General features: G+C 60.5%; 3 protein-coding genes and 1 pseudogene across 3 annotated transcripts; 3 read left to right on the top strand and 1 right to left on the bottom strand.

The window, feature by feature from the left end:
- Positions 1-1,969: 1,969 nt before the first annotated feature.
- On the top strand, positions 1,970-2,088 carry LOC118613068 (annotated as a pseudogene).
- A 112-nt stretch (positions 2,089-2,200) lies between these two features.
- Positions 2,201-3,750, top strand: LOC107504684. The gene is made up of 2 exons (XM_016134085.2): positions 2,201-2,467; positions 3,289-3,750. The coding sequence occupies exons 1-2, from the start codon at positions 2,201-2,203 to the stop codon at positions 3,748-3,750; spliced, it is 729 nt and encodes a 242-aa protein (XP_015989571.2).
- Positions 3,666-10,832, bottom strand: ADAMTS4 (ADAM metallopeptidase with thrombospondin type 1 motif 4). The gene is made up of 9 exons (XM_016134065.2): positions 9,820-10,832; positions 8,522-8,845; positions 8,196-8,328; positions 7,583-7,753; positions 6,929-7,215; positions 6,645-6,831; positions 6,241-6,416; positions 5,237-5,412; positions 3,666-4,828 (listed from the first exon to the last, which is right to left on the bottom strand). Exons 1-9 carry the CDS (start codon positions 10,444-10,446, stop codon positions 4,402-4,404), a joined length of 2,508 nt encoding a protein of 835 aa, XP_015989551.2. The 5' UTR covers positions 10,447-10,832; the 3' UTR covers positions 3,666-4,401.
- A 3,168-nt stretch (positions 10,833-14,000) lies between these two features.
- On the top strand, positions 14,001-21,923 carry NDUFS2 (NADH:ubiquinone oxidoreductase core subunit S2). Its single transcript, XM_016134067.2, has 14 exons — positions 14,001-14,150; positions 14,901-15,007; positions 17,316-17,506; positions 18,805-18,925; positions 19,020-19,132; positions 19,321-19,395; positions 19,488-19,565; positions 19,699-19,784; positions 19,969-20,088; positions 20,626-20,755; positions 20,984-21,079; positions 21,238-21,321; positions 21,438-21,495; positions 21,667-21,923. Exons 1-14 carry the CDS (start codon positions 14,056-14,058, stop codon positions 21,702-21,704), a joined length of 1,392 nt encoding a protein of 463 aa, XP_015989553.1. The 5' UTR covers positions 14,001-14,055; the 3' UTR covers positions 21,705-21,923.
- The last annotated feature ends 98 nt before the right edge of the window (positions 21,924-22,021 follow it).

The following is a 22,021-nucleotide window of genomic DNA, read 5'->3' as shown; positions in this document are numbered from 1 at the left end:
ACTCCACCGGGTCTCCACTCGCTTTGGAGTGGGAGGCAGATGCCTCCTCTAGGAAGACTCCCATGACCCCATGATATGTGAGGTGCCTCTCCTCTGTCATGGCACCCGTCACACGGGCCTGGAATTTTTGTCTTACTTGACTATCTCAGCCACCAGACTGTTAACTCTCTGAGGATAGGGACCATGTCTTCCCTTTTATCATCCTCTGAATGTCACCCAGAACTTTTGGCAGCAAAGTCTACAAAATTACCCATTTTAGATCTGATCTAGACGGTTCATTGGCAAAAATATATTTTCATGCTAATGAGAATAGGAGTAGGAAAGGGACAGGCAAAGGCAGAGACTCGAAGAGAAGAGGACCAGCCTGTGTCAGCGCTCGCCAGAAGGCAGACACAGGGCCAAGCCTTTAAGTCGTGACACCCCTCCAGAGGCAGGCAGTGGTGTGCCCATCGCACAGAGGAAGAAACCGGAGCTTGCAGAAATCAATTACCTCAAGGTCACATCACTGCTTGTAAGCAGCAACCCTTAGAATCAGTCTGAGTCCAAAAAGCTGCATCCTTCTCAGGTGCTGCGAAAGTGTGATTTGATTTCAGTTTGTCACCCACTGGTTTATTTACTCAACAAATAAATGGAGTAAACAGGCAATTCCAATTGGGAAATTAGGTCATTAAACATCTTTTCCTCAGACCCATTTTCAGGCCAAAATTCTCATATTTCCAGCTTTTCAATGCTGATTTGCATCTACATTAGCAAGAGCATGTGCTCTCGTGTGTCTGTGAGGTTGGACGCTTGGATGTCACCGTGTGCCACTGTTGGTGTACCTGTGTCTTCCTGGGTCTGTAGGGCCTGTTACCAGTTGCCCAAGACTGAGGGATGTCTCGCCTCTGCTCGCTGCCCTCCCCCTCCTTCCTAGGACTACCTGCGCGCTCCACTCGGGGCCTGTCCCCACGGAAGGTCCTGCCTGGGGACGTGATCTGTACTGTTGCTCCCTTCCTGCCTGGTTCTGAGCGTTTTTCGTGCCGGTGGGCTCCCCCAGCTGCCCTGTGGCCTTGGCTCCCCCTAGCAACAGTAAATGGGGAAGGTACCCATCGGTTCAGAGCCCTCCGCTTAGCCAACAAAGTGCTAGCGCGCTGGGCTCCACTTTCTCCCCTTGCCTCCCCCACAAGCCCTCACCAATGAGATGCTAGTTTTGTCACTTGCTGTCAATCTGGTATTTTAGAAAACAAACACTATAATACTATGTGGGGACTAGGAAATGGGCTCCAGGCGGAGCGCACGAGTAGCCATCCCAGCACTGCAGCAAGCCAGACGGGCAAACGCCCAGATTCCCTCCGCGCTCACCATGAAGCAGGAACCCGGGGGCAGGAAGGGCTTAAAGAAACTGGCGCGACTCAGTGACCGCTGCAGCCTCCAACACGTGCAGCTCCCACGCCTGCGCGCTCCCTCCCTGCACGAGCGCCCACGCTCTGCGCTCTGCGGGCGGTTCTCGGGGGAGGGGCACTCTTGCCTCTGCAGCCCCCCCCCCCTTTTCCTAGCTCATCACTGTCTGCTCTTTTCCTCTGAAACCAGGCACTGGGAGGTCTGAGCGCCCCGCCCCCCTGCTCTTCCTGTCTCCCCTCCTGCTCGCCCGCCCGTCATGGACCCAGCAGGAAGAGGGCAGTAGAGCCCACCTCGGCCCCTGCAGGCGATGAGCACCCCCCACCCCAGGAGAACGCTGGGCCCCTGCACCTTGGGTAGAGTCTCGAGCCTGAGCAGGGGAGGGACGGCAGGGGGAGCACTTGGCCACCTGGAAGGGGTCAGGCCTAGCCTGGGACTGAGGGTGGCCCGCACTTCTCTTGGACCATCTTGTTTCTCTCTCTTTCCACCAGTCACAGAGATGGCCTCTAAACTCAGGCCTTTTCTGGGAAAAACTTTATGCTAGTCAGGACGCTACTCGGTAAGGGGCTTCTTCTTAAAATGATGCCTAGGAGTCTACGGCCATGCCACCCTGAACATGCCCAATCTCGTCTGATCATGGGACTTAACCAGGGTCGGGCCTGGTCAGTACTTGGATGTGAGACCACCTAGGAAGGCCAGGTGCTGTAGGCATAAAACAACAAACAAACAAACAAATAAAACAATGTCTAGGGAAGCGGTTTATGGAGTGTGAATTACGAGCACTAAAGAAAGCTCAGGAGGCTGTCACACCTCCCTGTCCCTCATGGGCCCCCCAAGACTCACCCTCAGGAGCCCTGGGAGACGGAGCCGTGAGCCTGGGCTCACAGTCTCTGCTCTGTTCATTTGGCCCTCATCACACAGCTCGTGTACACCCCCTGAAGCAAGCCCTCCCCACCGAACGTGGCGGGCTCCTTCTGTCACAGACGGCTGCATGGGTCCCTCGCGAGACGCAGAGCTCGCCTCGTGGTACTGTGAGCTCACGGTGTTGAGCTCTGTGAACACGACATCGGAGATCTCGTTTCGGCGCAGGGTGAGACAGTGGGAGATCACTCCGACCTTGGCACACTCTCCTGTTTCTACTTCCTCCAGCCAGGTGGTGGGGGGACAGCAGGAAGGGCCAGGGCCAGCAGGCGGTGGGGCCATGTGTCCCGGAAAGGCCGTGTGTGTGTGTAGGCAGGCGTTTCTGTATCTGCTGAGGGTGCGGGTGCCACACCGGTGGCATAACATGCAGGGCACCCTGTAAGGCACAGCCGGGCACACACGGCCACCACGGCCTCCACAGCCCAGAGTTCCCACGCCAGTCCTAGCAACGATGGCCCGGTGAGGCGACTTTAGTGCCCCGTGCTCCCCTCCTCCACCCACGCCTCAGGCGCTCCTCCCGCAGCCCCCATTCGGCCCCTTCCCCAGTCCCTCGCAGTATCACCACTGCCACTCAAGACTCCAAATTCTCGCAGGCCCACCTCCCACCCTCCGCCAGCCCTGTTCCCCCGTGACACATGCCCGGCTGCCTAAGTTCTTTCTGAAGCAGTCCCCTGCTCTGAAGGGGAGCAGACCGTGCCAGTCCCCCACTGCCCTTCGAGTGCCCGGCCACAGCTGAAGGGGTTCCCCTCACCTTAGGCAGTTCTCTGGGCCACTCGTTTGGCCTCCTGACTGTCCCCTACCAAGCCACCTCTGTCCCTCGTATCAAATTCCCTTCTAAAGGCATGGCTCATGCTGCTTGACTCTGGGGATCCTGTTACTCAGCAGTCAGGGGAAGTTCTTACCTTGGAACAGCCTTTGCTATTTTGAAAGATGACATTTGTTTCTAACGCAGCCTGTGGGAACAGGTGTCATTACTCCTTGCACACACAGGCCACCTACGGCTCAGCAGCAGCCACCTGCCCAACTCTGCCAGCTGAGAAGGTGAACCCCAACGCGAGCGCAGACCCCGCGGCCCAGCCGCAGAGCCGTCGTGCCCGCAGGCTCGGCACGGAGCGCGCCTCTGTCCACGCCTTTGTGTTCGCAGTCATGCTCGGGGCCAAGTGCTCATTCTGTCTCCAAGTGGTTGGGGACCTCCAGAGACCAGGGACACAGCCCGGGATGGGGTCGAGCCGACCGGAGCCACTGCGTGGGAGGCGGGGGCAGGCACCGCTGACGACGTGGCTCTTTGCCGCCGCCGCGGACAAGGAGGCGGCAGGAAGGCGGCGACTCGCTGGCGGCAGCTGCCCGGGCGCTCAGCAAGGCCCGCGCACTGTGCTAGCTCTTTATTTACACGATTTAATCCTCACAACAAAGTTCCAAGGGAGGTATTGTGATTGCGGTCGAGGAAAGTAACATCCGGAGATGTGGAGCCAGGGTGCGCCCACACCTGTCCGAGCACATAAATAGCAGAATTCAATTTGTACTTCAAGACATGACAGTCCCTTACTCCCTGAAGACCTGTCCTGCCCTTGGCTCCTCCTTCACCAGAAGACAACAGTCAAGGCTAGGAAAGCAGGGCAGAACATACATTGCGCACACACACACACACACACACACTCACACACTCACACACTCTCACACGTCCTCTCTCACAAACACACACACAGACCACACAGGCCACGGCCACCATGCTGGATTTCTTGGCCAGGGTGAGGCCTAGCTGGGGTCCGGGGAAATTCCCCAGGACCCTGGCCCTCATCCCCTTCCCTGGCACTAAATAAAAGTGAATAAATACTAAATAAATACAGCTGCGGCCCACTCTGCCTTCGCCCTCCCTCCTGTGACCAGCAGGGCAGAGGGGGCACTTTAGATAGGGGACCGTCTCCCAGCCCCTCAGTCCACCATGGCTGCTGTCCAGGGCAGGGGATTGGCAGGGCCAGCCTGCGGCAGGGCGGGGCCGGGCCTGGGGGACGGTGGGACCGGCCAACCCCCATGAGGCCCGGAAGCCCCCGGCTCCCACTAAGTCCAGGCCAGTGCCCGGGGAGGGCGGCCGGGGTGGTGAGGTCACTTCCGGCCGGCCCAGGGCCGCCGCCGGAGCGCCTCCAAGATCTGCGCCTTGCGGTCCAGCCAGTCCTGGGGAGCGCGGCGCGCTGGCGAGGGGGCCGCCTGGGGCACGAAGAAGCTGTACCGCAGGCGAGCGCCCCGGGGGTCCGCGGCCACCAGGACCTGCAGCGTCAGGGGCTGGGCCAGCGGCCCGTGGCCCGTGAGCGTCTCGGAGGCCGCAGTGGCCCCGCTGTAGTGCAGGTGGACGGCCCCGGGCAGCAGCACGTCCGCGGGGGACGGCACCAGGGTGTAGTCCCCGTTGAGGGCGTAGGAGCCGTCTGCGAGCTTCAGGGCCAGGTAGGGGCTCCGAAGACCAGGGGGCCCTTGCTGCCGGACCAGGATGTGGGTGGCCCCCGCTGGGATGGTGACCACACTGCTGTACCCATACCTGTGTGGAGGCAGGAGAGGGGGGCTCAGCGAGCACCTTCTGGAATCCCCCACCTTCCGAGCAGCGAGTGTGTGAATGTGAGTGTGAGTGTATGTGAGTGTGCAAAGGGCTGTCTCCTCTGACCTATGTGACTGTGTCCAGCCTGGATCTGAGTACCTGAAATGTGCCTGCCCACTGGCCGCTGGACCTTCACACCTGCCGTCTCCTCGCCAAGGCGCCCTCCTGAGCCCTGCCCACTCCTGCTCTCTGTCCTAGGGGAGCCTTCCCTGACGCCCACAGCGGGGCCGACACCTGCTGAGCAGGTGGGACACCGAACACCTGCTCACTCGTCCGTGTTGAGCTCACCTGTCATTCCCCAGCCCCAGCAGAGTCCCAGGGGGTGGGGGAGGAAGGACATAGTGGACGAACCTGAATTTTCTGAGGGAGCCAGACTGCTTGCTGCAGCTGGAGCCATCCCCGCCGCACACCATGCACTTGTCAAACTTTTTTTTGGAGCCAATGACACGGTCACAGCCAGCATGGATGCAGCGGCCCTGGACGCAGACCGAGGAGCTGTCGGGGGAACAGGGCGTCCCGTCCACCACCTGGAGACAAGAGAAGGGGAGACACGAAGGGTTGCTCCCCGGCCAGGAGGCGGTGGTAAGCCAAACAAGACCCATATCCCACCAGGGAGAGGCTGTGGGCGCAACGGGGAGAGAGCTGGGAACAGCGCAAGGGACGATAAGCAGGATGCCAAAGACTGATGAAAGCCGCCACCTGGAGCGCACTCTCTGAATGGGACGCTGTGCTGAGTGCTTTCTGAGCGCGAACATAAATCTCATGGTCACGACTCGGGCGTTCCAGAGATGGGACACTGAGGTTCAGAAAGATTAGGGACTTGTCCAAAGGTTAGAGCTGACAAGCGAGCCCAGGTGGGAACTGCCTCACCGAGCCCGAAACCTCGATGGCACTGCCCCAGGTGGACACTAGAGGGCGGCCGGCCCGCAGGGGTCCCTCCCGGGCTTGCTCTTCCTTCGGCCTTCGCCGTGCCGCCTTGCCACAGAGGCGGCGTGCTCGGACAGCCCTGTCTCCAGGAGTCTGCCCAGAGGGACTGTCTGCCCAGAGGGACTGTCTGCCCAGAGGGACTGTCTGTCCAGAGGGACTGGCTGTCCATGAGCTCATCGAGGCACCGCTGCCATGTGGCCGAGGAGCCCATGGGAAGGGGGCCGAAGACTTGCCCCAAAGACCACACGCCTGCATTGTCACGACAGGGACCACCGGAAGATGGGGAGAGGGACAGAAGCTGAAGGAGATGTGGCAGCTCCCCGGTGGGCGGCCTAAGCAGAGTCTGGGGCCCCCGCCCCCACCCCTGGGGCTGGCCTGGCACCGCCCTGGGAGCGCCGACGGGGGTGCCAGCGAGAGGGTGCCCGCACCCGTGGCTCCAGCACGTAGTAGTAGCCCAGAGCCCGGGCCTGGCAGGTGAGTTTGCACTGTTCCCGGGGGTCCACGCCCACGTAGCGAGGGGCCCAGTCCATGGGCCCTGGGAAGTTCTTGAAGAGGTCAGTGCGGTGGTTGTAGGCAGCACACTGTTCTTCACGGAAGGTCAGCGCTGCAGGGGCAAAACGGCCAGTGAGAGCCGCCCCCTGGCCATACTGCCCACCAGCCCTGCGCCTTGCCCCTCGCCCCCCAGACGGCGGGCACCTGTCCCCCTCACAGACTGCCAGGGAGGGTTCCTGGAGGGAGCCAGCTGCATGGCAGGGACGGTCGGCGTCTCCTCGGTTCCCACATGCCCGGGACACCCCTCCCAAGGGCTCGCGTAAGCACCCCCGCCCCTTACCGGAGCCGCCGGGGCAGTCCTGAGTGCTGCAGGACCGGAAACGGGTGCGGCGGCCCTCGCAGTACTTGCCACCGTTCCGGGGGGCGGGCCGCGTGCAGTCCCGGGAGGAGAACTGGACGCCGCCCCCGCAGCTCCGGGAGCAGTCGCCCCAAGACCCCCAGTGTCCCCAGCCACCAGCCTGTGGAATCTGCACGGGATGGAGAGGCAGGATGAAGGTGCTTCCTCCTGGGCTCAGGGCCAGCCCCACCCCAGACCCTCCGCCCCGCCCCTGCCCGGGATCGCACGTTGAAGTCCTGGAGCCGGTCCACGTGGAGGCAGCGGCCACCCATGCAGGCCTGTGAGGGCCCGCAGGGGGTGCCATCCGCCCAGGGCGAATGCTTGGTCTGGCACATGGCGTGACCGTTGAGATGACCAGAGCACCAGAGGGCAGCACAGGGCGGTGGCAGCTGCGGACAATGGTGTGACTCAGGCCCGAAGGTCAGCTGGCACTGGCGGTCAGCATCGTAGTCTTTGCCAGGGAAAGTCACGGGCAGGTGCAGGGGAGCCGCTGGCTGGTCTAGGAGACAGTGCCCTGGGAAGGGGCAGGGGAACAAAGTGAGCAGGGGGGACGCGGCGCTCGAGCTCCCTGGGGCCGGATGGACCGCAGGACGCAAACCCTGGGGCTGGAAGAAGCTCCCGCCGGCGGTGGCAGTTCCACCGGGCGCCTGGCCGTGCTGGGCCTCAGCTGCAGGCTTGGTGGCAGCAGGAGCCGTTATCACACCCATTTCACAGATCAGCCACACACAGCGTGTGACGTCCAGCCGCATGAGAGAATCGGCAGGCACCCGAGCAGCACGTCTGCCCACCTCCCTCCACCAGCTGCAGAGCCGCTGCATCGGCTCCCGCTCAGCAGCCCTGTCCGGGGGGAGGGGAGCGCCAAGCGGGGTGCGCCTGCTCACCGTAGCCATTGTCCAGGAAGTCAGTGATGAAGCGGGCACTGCAGGGGGACCAGGGCTCCTCGGGGTCCACGTGAGCCATCACAGGGGCCATGACATGGTGGGAGGTGCCCCCAGGCCCATTCAGACCCACGCATGGCTTTGAATTGTCATGCAGCATGTTGAAGACGTGGCCTGTGAGAGCAGAGGCCATGCTAGGGTCCCAGGGCCCCGGCCGTGGGTGGTCAGATCTGTCCCCACCCTGCTCTAGCCCACTTCTCACGCTCCGAGGGCTGCTCGGCATGCAGCCGCCATCACTGTCTCCGCTTCCCCGACCCTCGGGCCCGTCCCCCACCCAGCACGCCCAACCTGCCCACCCATTCCGTCCTGACTCTTGGGAACAGCGCCTGCCGGTCTCGCACCGCCCCCCCCCCCCACGCAGGCGGTTCGCGGTAGGTTTCCAGCCGCTACCTCGTTTGATAGACAGACCGAAGGGTTGTCTGCACCCAGTGCAGAGGTGGGTGACAGCCGGGGACCCAGGCCGGGGAGGAGGAAGCCCCCGTGCCCCCGTCTGCACCTGGCGAGCTCACGGCTCCCTCGCCTCAGCCCTGACCCCCGGCTGGTCCACCCGCCTCACCCAGTTCGTGAGCAGCAGTGAAGGCCGACTGCAGCCCGTCGTCCTCCACGACAGCGCAGCTCCGAGCCGGGTCGCACACAGTGCCCACGTCGGCCATGCCCAGGGTGTCGCAGGTGGAGACCCCGCACAGGTCCTGTGGAGCGGTGGCGGGAGGCGCATGAGGACCCCAGGCCCAGAGCCCGCCGCGCTGGGACGGAGCAGGCGGGGCGCTGGGCCTCCTCGGGGCCGGGCGGCAGCGGGGGCCAGCGCGGCCTCGTGCGCGCCGCGGCCCTTGGCGGCGGTGTTCCTGGAGTCGCACGCGCGGTCTGCGGTGCGGGCGGGCTCACCTGCCTGGTGAACAGCACGGCCGTGTCAAAGTGGTCGGGGTCCGAGTCCTGGGGTGCGTTGAGTCCCTGCTGCCACGTGCAGAAGCTGCGCAGCGTCTGGGCCGCACTGGGCCCCACCTGGGGCCCCTCCTCGCCGGGCCCCAGGATCACTAGCCGAGTCACCACCAGGTTGACGGGGTTGCGGATGCTCGGGTGCTTGAAGGCCTTGGCGGCCGCCGCCATCACGGTCAGCAGGTAGCGCCTTAGCCCGGCGCCGTGGAAGGCAGCCATCTTGTCGTCAGCCACCACCAAGGTCTCCACGAACCTACTCAGGGAAGCAAAGCGCTAGAGGAAAAAGGACGAGAGGGTCCTGAAACAGCCTCCTTGGCCAGGGGTCACCTCCGCCCCCCGCCCCCGCCACGGAGGCTTCCTGGGTCAGCTCAGCCTGGTCACACACGCCCCGCGGGACCCCCAATGGTTCTGGGCTGCTGCCTCCCCCACCCCCAAGCGCCAGGGCTTTTGTGGTAAGTCTGAGAAATCAGCTGTTGGTTCAGAGCAGGGGAGGAGGGGGACGCCGCATGCCAGGGCGCCTGGGCCCCAGGTGGAGAGCAGTGAGGGCTGCCTCTGGGAGGGGCCTTGGGGCCCCCAGGCCTGAGCATGACCGAGGCCCGCAGGACCGGGGCTACAGGGCTGGGCTGCAACGTGTCTGCCCTGTGTGGTTGGAGGAACAACTCAGTCAGCAGCCAGGGCCGGGGCCAGGTCTCAGCGTGGCGGGTGGAGGGTGCGTCTGGTTTGCATTAAGCTGGAGAGGCGGGGAGGGAAGAAGGGCAGCCCGGGGTGGGGGTGAGGAGAGGACGGAGCCCCAGGCAGCCCAGGAGTCCCGGGTTGGGGCTGACTGGGACAGGGGACCTACGGAGCAGAGGCGGAGAGTACCTCCCCCTCCCTGTCGGCTCCTGCTGACTCGCAGTCCCCAGCAAGCATCAGAAGCCAGAAGCCAATCTCTAGGGCCTCAAACCTCCCTCTTGTAGCTGCTGGGGCATGGGGGGGGTGGTAAAAATCAAATTCGGGGTACAAGAAAGAATCAAGTCCAAGTCTGTTAGAGAGCGCTGTGGCCGAGGACAGTGGCAGTAGGGTGCCTAGGCCAGGCAGGGGCTGGGTGGGGAGAGGGAGTGGCCAGCCACAGCAGAGCCTCCTAGCCGGCTCTGGGAACCCTCCTCAGAGTGAGTGGTCGCCAGGGGAGGCCAGGCGGGGAGAAGCCGGGGACGCGGGTGGAGGAGGTACGAGAGGTCCGTGGCCCAGACTCCGTGCGGGACGCCTACCTTGGCTCTGCGGGGGCTGGGGCTGGGGCTTCCAGAAGGAGCCTTGACGCTGCACATGGGGCCTTGGCCACTGGCGGGACTCTTCCGGCGCAGGACGTGTGCCCCGGGCCCCGCGGCGGAGTTGGGGGCGCCTCCCTCCAGGGGCTGGATGTGGAGCTCGGCCCCTCGATACTGCAGCACCCCCAGCAGGGCTGCCCCGTCCCAGTGCAGAGATGCCACCGACTCCGGGTCTCCGTTGATGGTGCCAGTGAGGTAGGTGCCAGGCTCGGCCCCACCCAGCAGCTCGGGCGCCTGGCCCAGGTACTGAACCGTCAGGCCCTCGACCCGCACACCCGGGTCTTGCTCCAGCTCCAGCAGCAGCGTGTCCCCGAAGGCGGGCAGGCGGTACAGCAGTCTGGCAGGGACGCCCGAGCCAGGCAGGACGCTGCCGTTGAGCTTCTCTGGGAACACAACCTCCTCCTCCCGGCTGGCCGGCCGGGCCGAGGGCAGGAGGGCGGAGGCCAGCAGCAGCAGAAGCAGCTTTACTGGCCCAGAGATGGGCACGGTGAGGAGCAGCCGACGGGGGCGGGCGCCCCACGGCCAGCAGCTCGCCAAGCTCCTCCCGGGACACAGGGCCGTCGGGGACATGGCACTGCTGCCGGAGCTGGGTGAAACAGAGCCGTCCAGGCACCGAGTCCCACACGCACTGGCTTTTCTCTGCAGCCCGGGGCTCGGACCAGTGCCAAGGTCAGGGGCAGAGTTTCCAGAGGGGCTGGGACTTTCAGAGATGCAGAGAACTAGACCCTGGGCTTAGGAGAAGTGTCTGGTGTCCTGGCTCCTCCCAACTTCCCTCCCAAATCCCTGTCTCCTGAGTCTTTGTCTCTTCCTGCCCGTCCCCTGCAGCTTCGCTGGCCTCCCTTCTCTACGCCTTCAGACCCTGGCTTCGGCTCGGTGCTCTCCCCCAGTCTATGTGTCTGCCGGTCTCCCTGTGGGTCCTTCCCACGGGCTCTCCCCGCCAGCTCTTTTAAGCATCTTGAGCCTCTGTGATTGGCTGAGCTGGAAGCCAGTCAGCCAGCAGCTCTCCGGGAGGGACTCAGATGGGTGTCTCATTCCTTCCGAAAACCCTAGTTTTCATCTTCCTTGAAAAAAATGGGACTTGCCCAGGGGAGGGGGGGTCTCTAGCAGACAGATGGAGGATCGTAGGCGCTGGGCCAGCTGATGACATCGCCTTTTCCCGAACCCCACAGGAGGCCCTCTGCGACCTCTTTCCCAATTTAGTGGACAGAGCCCCAAGAGGGGTAGGAAGTCAGGAAAGGGCCTGGCCGACAGGCACAGAAAGGACCAAGGTCTCAGGAGAATTCTGGCATGGCCTCCCGGTTCTCAGGGCTCCCTCAGACTGCCCTCCGCCCCTGGGGGCTGCTTTCCGGGCCAAGTTGAGAGAGTGGGGACAGGTACATAAGCCTCAAGAGGACAGACAGAGAAAGCAGCTGTTGGCAGTGCTGGGGAGTCTGCTGCCCGAGGCAGGGCGCATCTGCGGAGGAGGGCCCTGGGCGGCTGCAGGCTGTGCAGGAAGCAAAGGACTTTAAGGTTTTACAGACCGAGGCTCCAGAGTCCCTTCGCCCCTTCAGGCTCCCCCTTCCTGAGTTGCCATTACCCGCCCCTCCAAAGTCTGCAACAGCTATTCCGCCTCCATTCCCCCGGGCTCCCCTCCCACTTCCCGACTCCCCATTTCCCTGGCCCAGCTCCCAGTCGCTAACCCCAGGCTCTTGGTCCTGCTCCCACCCATCCGACTGCCCTGAGCCCTCCCCCAGCCTCCAGCGCAAACCCAGAGCCCAGGGCCAATCTTTGTCTCTCAGAGGGAATCCCCACCTGGCTCCCTGCTCTGGCTCCACCTTCCCCTGAGAAGCCCACAGTTCCTGGAAGATCTAGTCATGTTTTATTTCTCATTCTTTGGTCAGGGAGAGGCTAAGGCACTATATCCGCAGTAACAGACACAGGAAGCTGCGCCTGAGGTGGGAGAGTTGGGGGCTAGCGTTAGGCAAAGGAAGCGGAATCACTACGTGGGTTCAGGGCTGCAGGGGACTCAGCAAGGCGGTCTGGGGGGGCTCTCAAGGCGAGGGAGGAGAGAGCTCAGGCCAGGGGCCACGTCCGCTCCACACCCCCCACCCCCCTGCCCCGTGCCACGGCCACACCTTTCCCCAGGATATCCCTAGGAAAGGGAGTGAGGTCAGTAGTCGTCTTCCCTTCCCAGACAAGGACCACCTGCCCCTGCCCTCCTTCATCCATTCACTGTGCCTGGTCACCTCCCGTCCCCCACCTCATATCCGTCAGAACACTTCCTTTCCCCATCCCTTCCTGCTCAGGTGGCTAATACCTGCCCTGCTGCCCACTGCTTCCTTTATGTATCATCTGCCCCCCTGTGACTGCCAGACCCACCTCTTGACACCCACCCACACGCCCTGACCCTGGTCCTAAGTCAGGGTTGAGGCTGCAGTAGACAAAAGATGGGAGAGGGGCAGGGGCAGGGGCAAGAGGCGCTATCACCAGGGGACTCTCATTGCCCCGTTCTACCCCCCATCTGAGATGAGGACAAAGGGGGTGACTAAGCAGTGAGAGACAAAGGGCCTTAGAGTCACAGCAGCAGTGTGTGGGGGTGTCAGCAGCAGGGAGAAGACACAAAAGATGCAGTGTCCCTAGTGGCCCCCAGGAGCCCTCACCCAGGCTGCCCCCTGGGGCCAATCCTGACTCCTCCCAGCTGGATCAGGGCTGATGAATGCCACCTCCCCATCAGCATACCTACTGTGCTCCAACTAGAGGGGAGAGCCCCGAGAGGAGGTGGGGATGAGGGGCAGGAAGGCAGAGCCTGTGCCTGGCTCTGTGGGGCTGCTCAATCTACATAGGTCCCAGTCAGTTCCCACAGCCAAGGATATGACCCCACCCTTTGGGACGGTTCCCACTAGGTCAACTCCCAGGCTAGAAGTCTGGCTTTCTCTATTTTTGCCACAGCTAAGAATTCCGTCTCTGCCACTCTCCTGATGTCTGCCCCACCCGGCTGCGATGCTGGTGGGCTGTGTCCTACGGACCCTGTGTGTGGGGACCCCGGGGAAGGCCTCCTTCCAGGCTCCAAATGGGAGGGACATGCTAATGCCACGGTGGCCCAGCTGGTGCTGGGCTTGCAGGAGACATACAACAGAAACCAGCCTCCAAGGCTGGATAACTCTTTTCCTACCACACAGAATTAGGATCAGACTCCTGGTGGTAACTGCGTTTCTATGGCTTCAGCCAGGACTGAGGCAAGGACAGAAAGATAGGATGTGGCAGGTGCGACATCTCTAAGGGCACTTCCTGGGCTTGAAAACCGGTAGGTTCTGGGAGCCTGGCAGATAAATACCAGGGTCACCCGCCCTTGTGGATTTGGGCCCTTGTGCCTAGAAGAACCAAGCGGCACTCAGCGAACCAAGAATCGAACGAGCTTTACTTATGCCAGCGGCTCATAAGAGTCACTCTTCAGTCTGAACCCCGAACAAAGGCGGGCAGGCAGTTTTACACACTGACTACTTCTGCATTCCTGGCAGTCTTCTGTTTGGTACGCGCGCGGGAGGGGTGGGGTTCCAGGAACAAAGGAGGTGAGGTGAGTTCCTCAGGGACAGGGGAGCCACCTTAGATTCCTTTACACCTCCCATCTCACCACAGGGACCGCCCGGCCCATCTGGGGTGGGACGGCTGTAAACACTGTGGCCGCTCATGCTGGTGGCCTTGGCTCCCTACCCTTCCTTCGCTTCGGTTGGCAGGACTCTCGGCCCTGCCCAGCTCCGCTCGGGCCCCGTTCGCAGCCCGTTTAGACATCTGGAAATTGGCTGACTTCCCCTGCTCCGAATCTTGGACTGGAGATGGGAAGTAATTGGCAAAGCATGGGGCCACCCCGGGAGGCTCCCGCACAGCCAGAGCGCTGGGGGCGGCCTGGCGGGGAGTGGGAATGGCCGGCGAGCGAGCGCCAGGCGCGTGGCTGTCCCCGGCAGGAGTGGCGAGTCCCTCAGGCGCTCGCCTAAAAGAGCCAGCCAGGAGTGAGGCACAGCCGCTCTCACTATCCGTTATTTACACCACAAAGGGGCCGCATCTCAGAAACCGGATGTTGTCAGGCTCCCGTCGCCCGCCCCGCCAACTTCCAAGATGGCGGCTGCGTTGTGCAGATAAGCGAGAAGCGGCGCGCGGCGGTACTTCCGCCCGGCCCTCTTCCCAGGGTCCGCAGCGGGAAAGATGGCGGCGCTGCGGGTTCTGCGCGGTCTGCGGGGCGTCGCGGCCCAGGGGCTGCGGCCAGGGGCCGGAGGCTGGGCGCCGATTCAGCCTAGCAGGTGAGACCCTGGGCAGCCCTTGATGCGCTGTCCCCGAAGCTGGGGACTCCACGGGCCCTGTGACCCCCTAGGGGAGAATGACCCGGGCCTGTGACCTCTCGCCCAGGCGTGCTGTCTTGGGCTCCAGGTGCAGTGGCGCCGGCTCTGGCCGAGGAAGGAGGGTCTTGAGCTCTTTCGGCCAGGAGTGAGAGCAGGTGGGGGGCCCAGCCCCCGAATGTTAGCGGTCGCGTCACCCTCCGCTTCTGCTCTGCTGCTTCTCCCGCACCCCGCCACGGGTAGGGGGCGGCTGGTGAAGTGTCTCCTTGGAGACTGTGGGAAGAGGAAAGCCCCCTGACGAAGCTGGAGGAGGAACGCAAAGACAGACCCCGGGTTGGCCCCGATGCACCTCCCTGGTCTTCCTTGAGCCGAGCCAAGGAGCCAGTGTGTGCTCCCTCTCTCAGTTGACCTTGAACATACACCTTTCTCGCGTTCATATTCACCAGGACGGGAATATGAATGTGATGGGAATTTAAAGAAGCCAGAATCCCAGTCTTGCATGCCCAGGGGCGACGGGTGAAGTGCTTCTGGGAGTACAGAAGTAGGAGTGGAGCCTGTAGAGTTTCAGCTTGTTCTGCCGACGCTAATCTTACTCTGTATTAGCGGCTTGGCATTAAGGAATCGCCCTTCCCAGTGTCTGCTCACCTGAGAGTGAATGGGAAGGGGCGCCGAGGGCTAAAGCCCTGGGTCTGGCATCTGTCTTTGACTCCCTAGAGGTGCTCGGCAATGGCAGCCAGATGTGGAATGGGCAGAGCAGTTTGGGGGAGCTGTCATGTACCCTACCAAGGAAACAGCCCACTGGAAACCTCCACCTTGGAATGGTGAGTGTCCAGGGCCCCATCCCAAGCAGACTTATTTTGTTATGTTTATTTACATTAACATTTGTATACACACAATTTGCATTTCAACAATTATTTTTTTTAATTTTACTTTATTATAATTTCAAGTACACAGTACATTAGTTAGACATGTATGTAGTTTATAAAACGATCCCCCTAATTACCCTTTCCTCTGGCTCTCCACCTAGCCATTATATTACTGCTGACTGCATTCCCTCTGCCGTGCGCCCCATCCCAGTGACCATCTATCAACTACTAATTTGTACTTCTTTAACACTTCACCCTTCTCTCCGAGTTTCCCAACCGCCCTCCCTCTGATTGTCACCAGATTGTCCTTCATATTTGTGAGTCTGTTTTTGCCAAGCTGATTTTTACGTGCTCTGGAGTTCTCTGTCTTAGGCCAGTTTTAGCCTCCATTTTTTTTGCTTCTTTCACCATGCAATTCAACAGACATAGTAATAGTGATAATTGTAGGTATTTGTCAAGAAGACAAGGAAAGCAAGACTATTACAGGAGAAAAGAAAATACATCCCAGCCAACCCTCAAAGGTCCCTACGAAATTCATATCTTTAGCTTCTGCTTTTCCCAGAGGCTCAGTGAATTTCCATCTCCCTCACTAGACAAAGTGGTTTTCCCACTGGCACCCAAATGAAACCTTCCTCAATACATTCTTTCCACCATCAAAACCAGCTTTTCCTTTTGACTTTTTGATTCTGATCAGTGGTCCTGACATTCTCTCAGAAAAGAAACTTTTTAGTCACTTTCAGCTCTGTTCTCTGTTGCCTTCCATGTCTATGTCCAACGAGTCACCAGACCATTCAGTTCTTACATAATGTTTCACATCTGGTCAGCCCTCCCTTTCTTCTTCAGATTTCTCTTGCATCAGACCTCGATTATTTCAGGAGTCTCTTTCCTGGGGTTCTGCCACAGCCCCAGGCCCCTTCCAGCTCGGTGTCTGGTGCAGTCTCATCGCCTTCCTCTTGCCCAGACCACCTCATTCATTCTCATGCTCAGAAACCTTCTAAGGCACTTACAGTTACTTTTCAAAAACTTAACAGTAAAAGTAGCTGAGTGCTTACCACGTGCTGAGTGTTTCAAGGCGTCACTTCCCTCAGTCCTTCCTACAGCCCTTTGAGAGTGAGAACTGGTGTTATCTCAGTTTTGAGGAAGTTATGGTGCACGGAGGTTCGAACTTAATCAGGGACACACAGGTGGATTTGTATGCAGGTCTGTCTGACTCCAAAGCCCATGGTGAAGAATTTTGGTTGAAAAGCTCGGCTCTGATTTCCAATCTCAATTCTCCATTTACGAGTGAATAAGGTACCTACACCATAGCATTGCTGTGAGTGTTAAATGAGGTAGTAACAACATAAGCCACTTTGTGTGGCGGTGGGTACACGACAAGTCTTCCACAGCACTGTTACTGACAATGCTGGTAGTTGAACACCTACCCCCTCCGCCTGCCAACGCTGATCTCTCTTTTGGCAGGTAAGACTCTTATTTCCTCGTTTCTAAGATTTGACCCGTGTCGATCCCACAGCCTGGGGTGTCTCCTCTCCCTGCCCCTCAGAATCTTTCCCGGAATTTAAGAGCCAGCTCAGATCCTACCTCCATGAAGTCTTCACAGTGTTCTTTCTTTCCTTCAAATACTCAGTGGTTTAGCCACTTAACTAGTAACTTGTAAATTTGACCTTGCTGTGAGTTTCTCACAGGTACTTATTTCCCAGATCGTAAGCTTTTTGAGGGTGAAAACTGTCCTTAGTAGCAGTAAGATTTAGGTAGACATTTCCTGATGGGTTGGCCATCTATCAGACCCATCTTCAGGGCAGCAGTTAAGAGTGACCCTGGAGCTGGGCAGGCAGAGGTCAGTCCTGGTGCTGCCATATGCTGGCTTGGTGAGAAGTTGCCAGTCCTTTCTGGCCTCAGTTTCTCCAATGAAACGGGGATGACAATAGTCCCTACAACTTGCGTGGTTGTTACGAGAACTGACGTAAGTAAGAAGAGTGCCTGGCACACAGTAAGGGCTGTGTAGGTGTTGATCTGTTACTACTGTTACTTTTAAAGAAGGACTCTGGGTGCCGTGGGAGGAGCGGGCTTCCCTCTCCTCAGAAAGCCTAGACCTGCCGTCCCTTTTTCCCATCTACTAGTCTTCCTGGTTTCGATGGAGATTTGGACACCAGCAGGGTCCGGATACTGAGAGGGAAGATCTGTAGGGTGAGGTCAGCCCCTTGCTGTCTCTTGGGGTCCTCAAGGGGATTACCATTTGACTAGATGATTTCCCACTTCCCAGATGTGGACCCTCCAAAGGACACAATGGTGTCGAACCTGACCTTGAACTTTGGGCCCCAGCACCCAGCAGCCCATGGTGTCCTACGGCTGGTGATGGAACTGAGTGGGGAGATGGTGCGGAAATGTGACCCTCACATCGGGCTGCTGCACCGCGGCACCGAGAAGCTCATTGAGTACAAGACCTACCTACAGGTGTGGTGTGGACACGGGCCTGGGACTTTGCGAGTTCTCTGCCCCCAGAGCCCCGGCGCAGAGGGTTTTGAGGGGGGAGCCCTTGGAAGTTATTAGGGCAGTCTTGGTTGAGAGGATGCACGGATGCGGCGGGGGACACATGACTTACATCATCTGGTTTTGATTTATTCAGCCGAAACGCTGTGCAGCCGAGCTGTGCTCGCCGCATGCTCTGGCTGGCTTGCGGCTAGCCCCTTCCCCCTCACCGTGGCGCCCCGGTCTCCCTGCTCACACGAGTGCGAGTGCGTCAAAGCCGGCGTCCCCGGGGGCGGGAGCAGAGGAGAGAGACGTCAGCTCCCTCGGACGAGCAGCTGATTCTCGTATCTTCTGGCTGTCTAAGTTTGTTTTCCAAATGCTCAGTGAGTCATAGTGACGGACAGGCTTTGTGAAAGAGCTGGCCATTTTTAGGATAACTGTGTGACCCAGGCGGCGAGGGTCAGATCCGAAGAAACGGGACCCGGGACTCAGCTCTGGAGTTTCCTTACTGTCACGAAGAAATGTCTTGATAGCACAGGCTGATGGGGTTAGGGTTTAGGACCAGTGGCCAGAATGGGATTCCCCTAGAGAGTCCAGGCAGTGTGGCTTCTGGTCCCAGTGTCCATGGAGTTAACCCGCGTCACCGTGACGCGAGGACGAGCTGGCTGTCCCAGAGGCCGCGCCCCAGCTGCCTCCTTCCTGGAAGCTGAGGCTGCTGCAGCCGATGCTGGGCCTTAGGTTCTTGGCATTGGGGAAGAACTTTTCCTCCCAGATACAAATCGCACCCTCCCGGGGTGGTACTCTGTGTCCTCCCGCCCTCACTGGCCAGTGCTCCTGCGGCCGGTGACCTTTCTCCTCCAGTGTCTCCGGAAGCCGCCTTCTCTGACAGGCAGCCAGGGCTGTTGGCAGTGGCTACTGGAGCCTGCTCCCAGGCTCACACGGACACGTTGTTACGTTTTCAGAAATTTTGTGAACAAATTGTTGCTAGTCTATGATTTAATGTCCCATGTACAAAACCAAGGTGGTTAGGGCTCAAAAGTGATCACTTCCTATTTTACTGTGTATCACTGTGCTGTGCCCCAGCTGTTTGCTTTGCTCTGTCTGTGGGGGACAGCTGGCGTGGCCACCCGCCCTGCCCGCGGCTGCTCTCCGCTAGGGTCTGGTGGCGGGATTTTCACGTGGAGATTGGCAAACGCGGCAGATCGATTCCCCTGCCCCAGCACACGACTGATCGCTGGGCGTCCCTCCTGCCCTGACCTGGGACCCGAACCCCACCCCCCCAGGCCCTCCCATACTTTGACCGGCTGGACTACGTGTCCATGATGTGTAACGAACAGGCCTACTCACTGGCCGTGGAGAAGCTGCTCAACATCCAGCCCCCGCCGCGGGCTCAGTGGATCCGCGGTAAGCCCCGCCCCGGCCCCGCCCCCGGCCGCACCCGCGGGCCCCTCGCGCGCCCACGCAGCCGAGCCTGTGGCCCTCTCATCTCCTCTCGCAGTGCTGTTTGGGGAGATCACACGGCTTTTGAACCACATCATGGCTGTGACCACACATGCCCTGGACATCGGGGCCATGACCCCTTTCTTCTGGATGTTTGAAGAAAGGGAGAAGGTACGAGGGAGACAGAGCCAAACGAGGGCGGGGGCGTAGGGATGTAGAGGGAACGCTGAGGAGGAGAGGTGTGTGTTACCTGGGCCGTGTTCTTAAGGACTGTCACAAGGGGCAGGGGAGCAGACCGCTGCGTGGTTGGACTCGGGGGCCCAGGACTTTGTCCCTGATTCCCCATGTGTTCTGTCAAGATGTTCGAATTCTACGAGCGGGTGTCGGGGGCTCGGATGCACGCTGCTTACGTCCGCCCAGGAGGTGTGCACCAGGTGAGAGGCCCCGCCCCCCGCGGCTGCCAGTGCCGCTGCCCCGCCTCCTTGGGAGGCCCCGCTGTGCTCAGTCACCCTTGTTTGGCTTCTAGGACCTACCCCTTGGGCTCATGGACGACATTTATGAGTTTTCTAAGAACTTCTCTCTTCGAATTGATGAGCTGGAGGAGGTAAGGTAGGAGTCAGTGGGGAAAATCTCTTTTTCCCCCGGAAGGGCTTGCGGGGTTTTAGTCGCCGGGTCTAAAGAAGCAGAGGGGCACCTGCGGCGTCGCGGAGGTGTTGACAGCGTCTCTCCATGAGCAGATGCTGACCAATAACAGGATCTGGCGGAATCGGACAGTCGGCATAGGCGTCGTGACAGCGGAGGACGCACTCAACTACGGTTTCAGGTGCGGGAGAGACTTGTCCCCTGGGCGTGGGAGGTCCCAGCCTGAAATCTTGGCTCAGGAACGTGGTGCCTGCCTTGCCACACCGCGTTTGTGCCCAGAGTGTGGGGCGATGGGGGGGACTGAGAAGGGGGCGCCTCCTCCCTGCTGTGTGCAAGTGGCCTGGTCCCCACCGTGTCCCCCACAGTGGAGTGATGCTGCGCGGCTCAGGCATCCAGTGGGACCTTCGCAAGACCCAGCCCTACGACGTGTATGACCAGGTGGACTTCGATGTCCCTATCGGCTCCCATGGCGACTGCTATGACAGGTGAGGCCCAGTCCCTTCCCGGGCTCCTGTCTGGCTCTGTCCCCGAACTCCTCTCGGCTCCTCTCTCCTTCCCTGGGTCTTGCGGTGTCTGGGAGCCTTTTGCACGCAGCCTGTGCACACACGTAACACTAACCTCACCTCGGCCTCGTGTCCTGGGAGGGACCAGGTGTGGCTGTGTTTATGGCTGAGGAGGAGGCTGAGTTAGAGGCTGGCCAGAGCTCTGTGGGACTCCTGGCCCTGCTGCTCTACGTGCTAAACCTTGGGCCCCATTCCTGTGCCTTGGCACTCTGCGGGATTGGCTGCCGTTTCTTTCGGAGTCTCTGACTCTCACCTGTACCGTATCCGAAACTTGTCTAATTGGGTAAAGAGGAAATGCTGCCGGCGTCTGAGACCAGGAGAGGCCGGGGGCCCAGTCCCGAGTCAGAAGACGCTGGTCCCCTGCAGCAGCCCGGCCACACTGCCAAGACAAAGCAGCAGGCAAGGCCTCTGTCTTGCGTGTGTCGCAACCACGCCTGTCCCCTGCCCCGTCCCCATCAGGTACCTGTGTCGAGTGGAGGAGATGCGCCAGTCCCTGCGGATCATCTCGCAGTGTCTGAACAAGATGCCTCCTGGCGAGATCAAGGTGGACGACGCCAAGGTGTCCCCCCCGAAGCGGGCCGAGATGAAGGTCAGCGCTGGGGCAGATGGGGCCTTGGACGGGCAGCGGCTGGGCGTGTCCTTGGGTCATACCCCACTGTGTTCTCCACTTTCAAGGAATTCTCTGCGTGCTTCCTACCTCCTGTAGCCCCTCTCTGCTCATCGCGTGGTCCCTCTGAGCACAGAGGTCACTTTCTGTGCTGGGCGTGGCCACGAGGCAGTTGGGTCTGGTTTATTGGTGTTCCCGTTCCCTTTCCAGACATCTATGGAGTCGCTGATTCACCACTTCAAGTTATACACGGAGGGCTACCAGGTCCCTCCAGGGGCCACATACACTGCCATCGAGGCCCCTAAGGTGAGAGCAGAGGGGGAGGCTGTGGGCCAGGCGACTGGAGACGGACGTGCAGACGAACACCCATGCACCGAAACAGGGTGCGGGGGCGCGCGGGGGCGTGGCTGGCAGAGGAGAGTGTTGTCCTGGTCACGGAGGTGGCTCCTTTCTTCCTGGGACAGGGAGAGTTTGGGGTGTACCTGGTGTCTGATGGCAGCAGCCGCCCTTATCGATGCAAGATCAAGGCTCCTGGTTTTGCCCACCTGGTAAGAACCAGTCCCAGTGACTCCGGTGATGAGGGGCCTTGGCTGAGACTGCTCGGACTCCCCTCCCCACTGCCCCGCGGGCTCACCTGACACCGTTGCTGTCTCCGTCTTTGCAGGCTGGTTTGGACAAGATGTCCAAGGGGCACATGCTGGCGGACGTCGTCGCTATCATAGGTACGAGCCTGCTGAGTGGCGACACGTCCTGGGCCGGGGGGCGGGGACGGAGTCTGTACACTTCCTGTTCACAGGGACTCTGGGCGTGACCCCTGAGCCTGTCTCCGGGGCCCAGCAGTGAGTTCTGGGTCCTGGGTGACGCCACCGGTCCCTTCTGCCCTGCCCTCCCAGGTACCCAGGATATCGTGTTTGGAGAAGTAGATCGGTGAGCGGGGCGGCGTTCCGTCCGCTGCCCGTCGAGTTTCTCTGCGGAGCCTGTCATCGCTGGAGACGGGGCTGTGTATGTGTGTGAGGGTGCGTGCGTGTGTGCACGCCTGTGCACATGCATGTGCGTGTGTGCACGCAAGCTCTTAGCTGTCAGGCTTTCCGTGTGTGCACAGGAAAGGAGAAATCATAATAAATTAGCCACCTAGGCCCCTGGGCCATGACTTTTGGTATGTCGTTCTCAGTTTCTTCCTGTCTCTCGTGTCCGTTGACCCTCCACCTCTCTGTCAGACGGTTCTCAGTAGACTTTCCTGTCCACGCC

Source organism: Rousettus aegyptiacus, unplaced genomic scaffold (assembly GCF_014176215.1).
Source record: "Rousettus aegyptiacus isolate mRouAeg1 unplaced genomic scaffold, mRouAeg1.p scaffold_m13_p_17, whole genome shotgun sequence".
Classification (NCBI taxonomy): domain Eukaryota; kingdom Metazoa; phylum Chordata; class Mammalia; order Chiroptera; family Pteropodidae; genus Rousettus; species Rousettus aegyptiacus.
This window is presented reverse-complemented; position numbering and strand designations above follow the sequence as displayed.

What these genes read in the sequence shown, in the direction of transcription:
- LOC107504684 (XM_016134085.2), top strand. Translation starts at nt 2,201, where the DNA reads ATGGGCCCCCCAAGACTCACCCTCAGGAGCCCTGGGAGACGGAGCCGT. An exon ending in AGATCTCGTTTCGGCGCAGG is followed by an intron (nt 2,468 to 3,288) that starts GTGAGACAGTGG and finishes TTGCACACACAG; the next exon opens with GCCACCTACGGCTCAGCAGC.
- ADAMTS4 (XM_016134065.2), bottom strand. Translation starts at nt 10,446, where the DNA reads ATGTCCCCGACGGCCCTGTGTCCCGGGAGGAGCTTGGCGAGCTGCTGG. An exon ending in CCGTGCTGTTCACCAGGCAG is followed by an intron (nt 8,329 to 8,521) that starts GTGAGCCCGCCC and finishes ACCGCTCCACAG; the next exon opens with GACCTGTGCGGGGTCTCCAC. An exon ending in CACTGCTGCTCACGAACTGG is followed by an intron (nt 7,754 to 8,195) that starts GTGAGGCGGGTG and finishes CTGCTCTCACAG; the next exon opens with GCCACGTCTTCAACATGCTG.
- NDUFS2 (XM_016134067.2), top strand. Translation starts at nt 14,056, where the DNA reads ATGGCGGCGCTGCGGGTTCTGCGCGGTCTGCGGGGCGTCGCGGCCCAG. An exon ending in AGTACAAGACCTACCTACAG is followed by an intron (nt 17,507 to 18,804) that starts GTGTGGTGTGGA and finishes CCACCCCCCCAG; the next exon opens with GCCCTCCCATACTTTGACCG. An exon ending in GCGGGCTCAGTGGATCCGCG is followed by an intron (nt 18,926 to 19,019) that starts GTAAGCCCCGCC and finishes CTCCTCTCGCAG; the next exon opens with TGCTGTTTGGGGAGATCACA.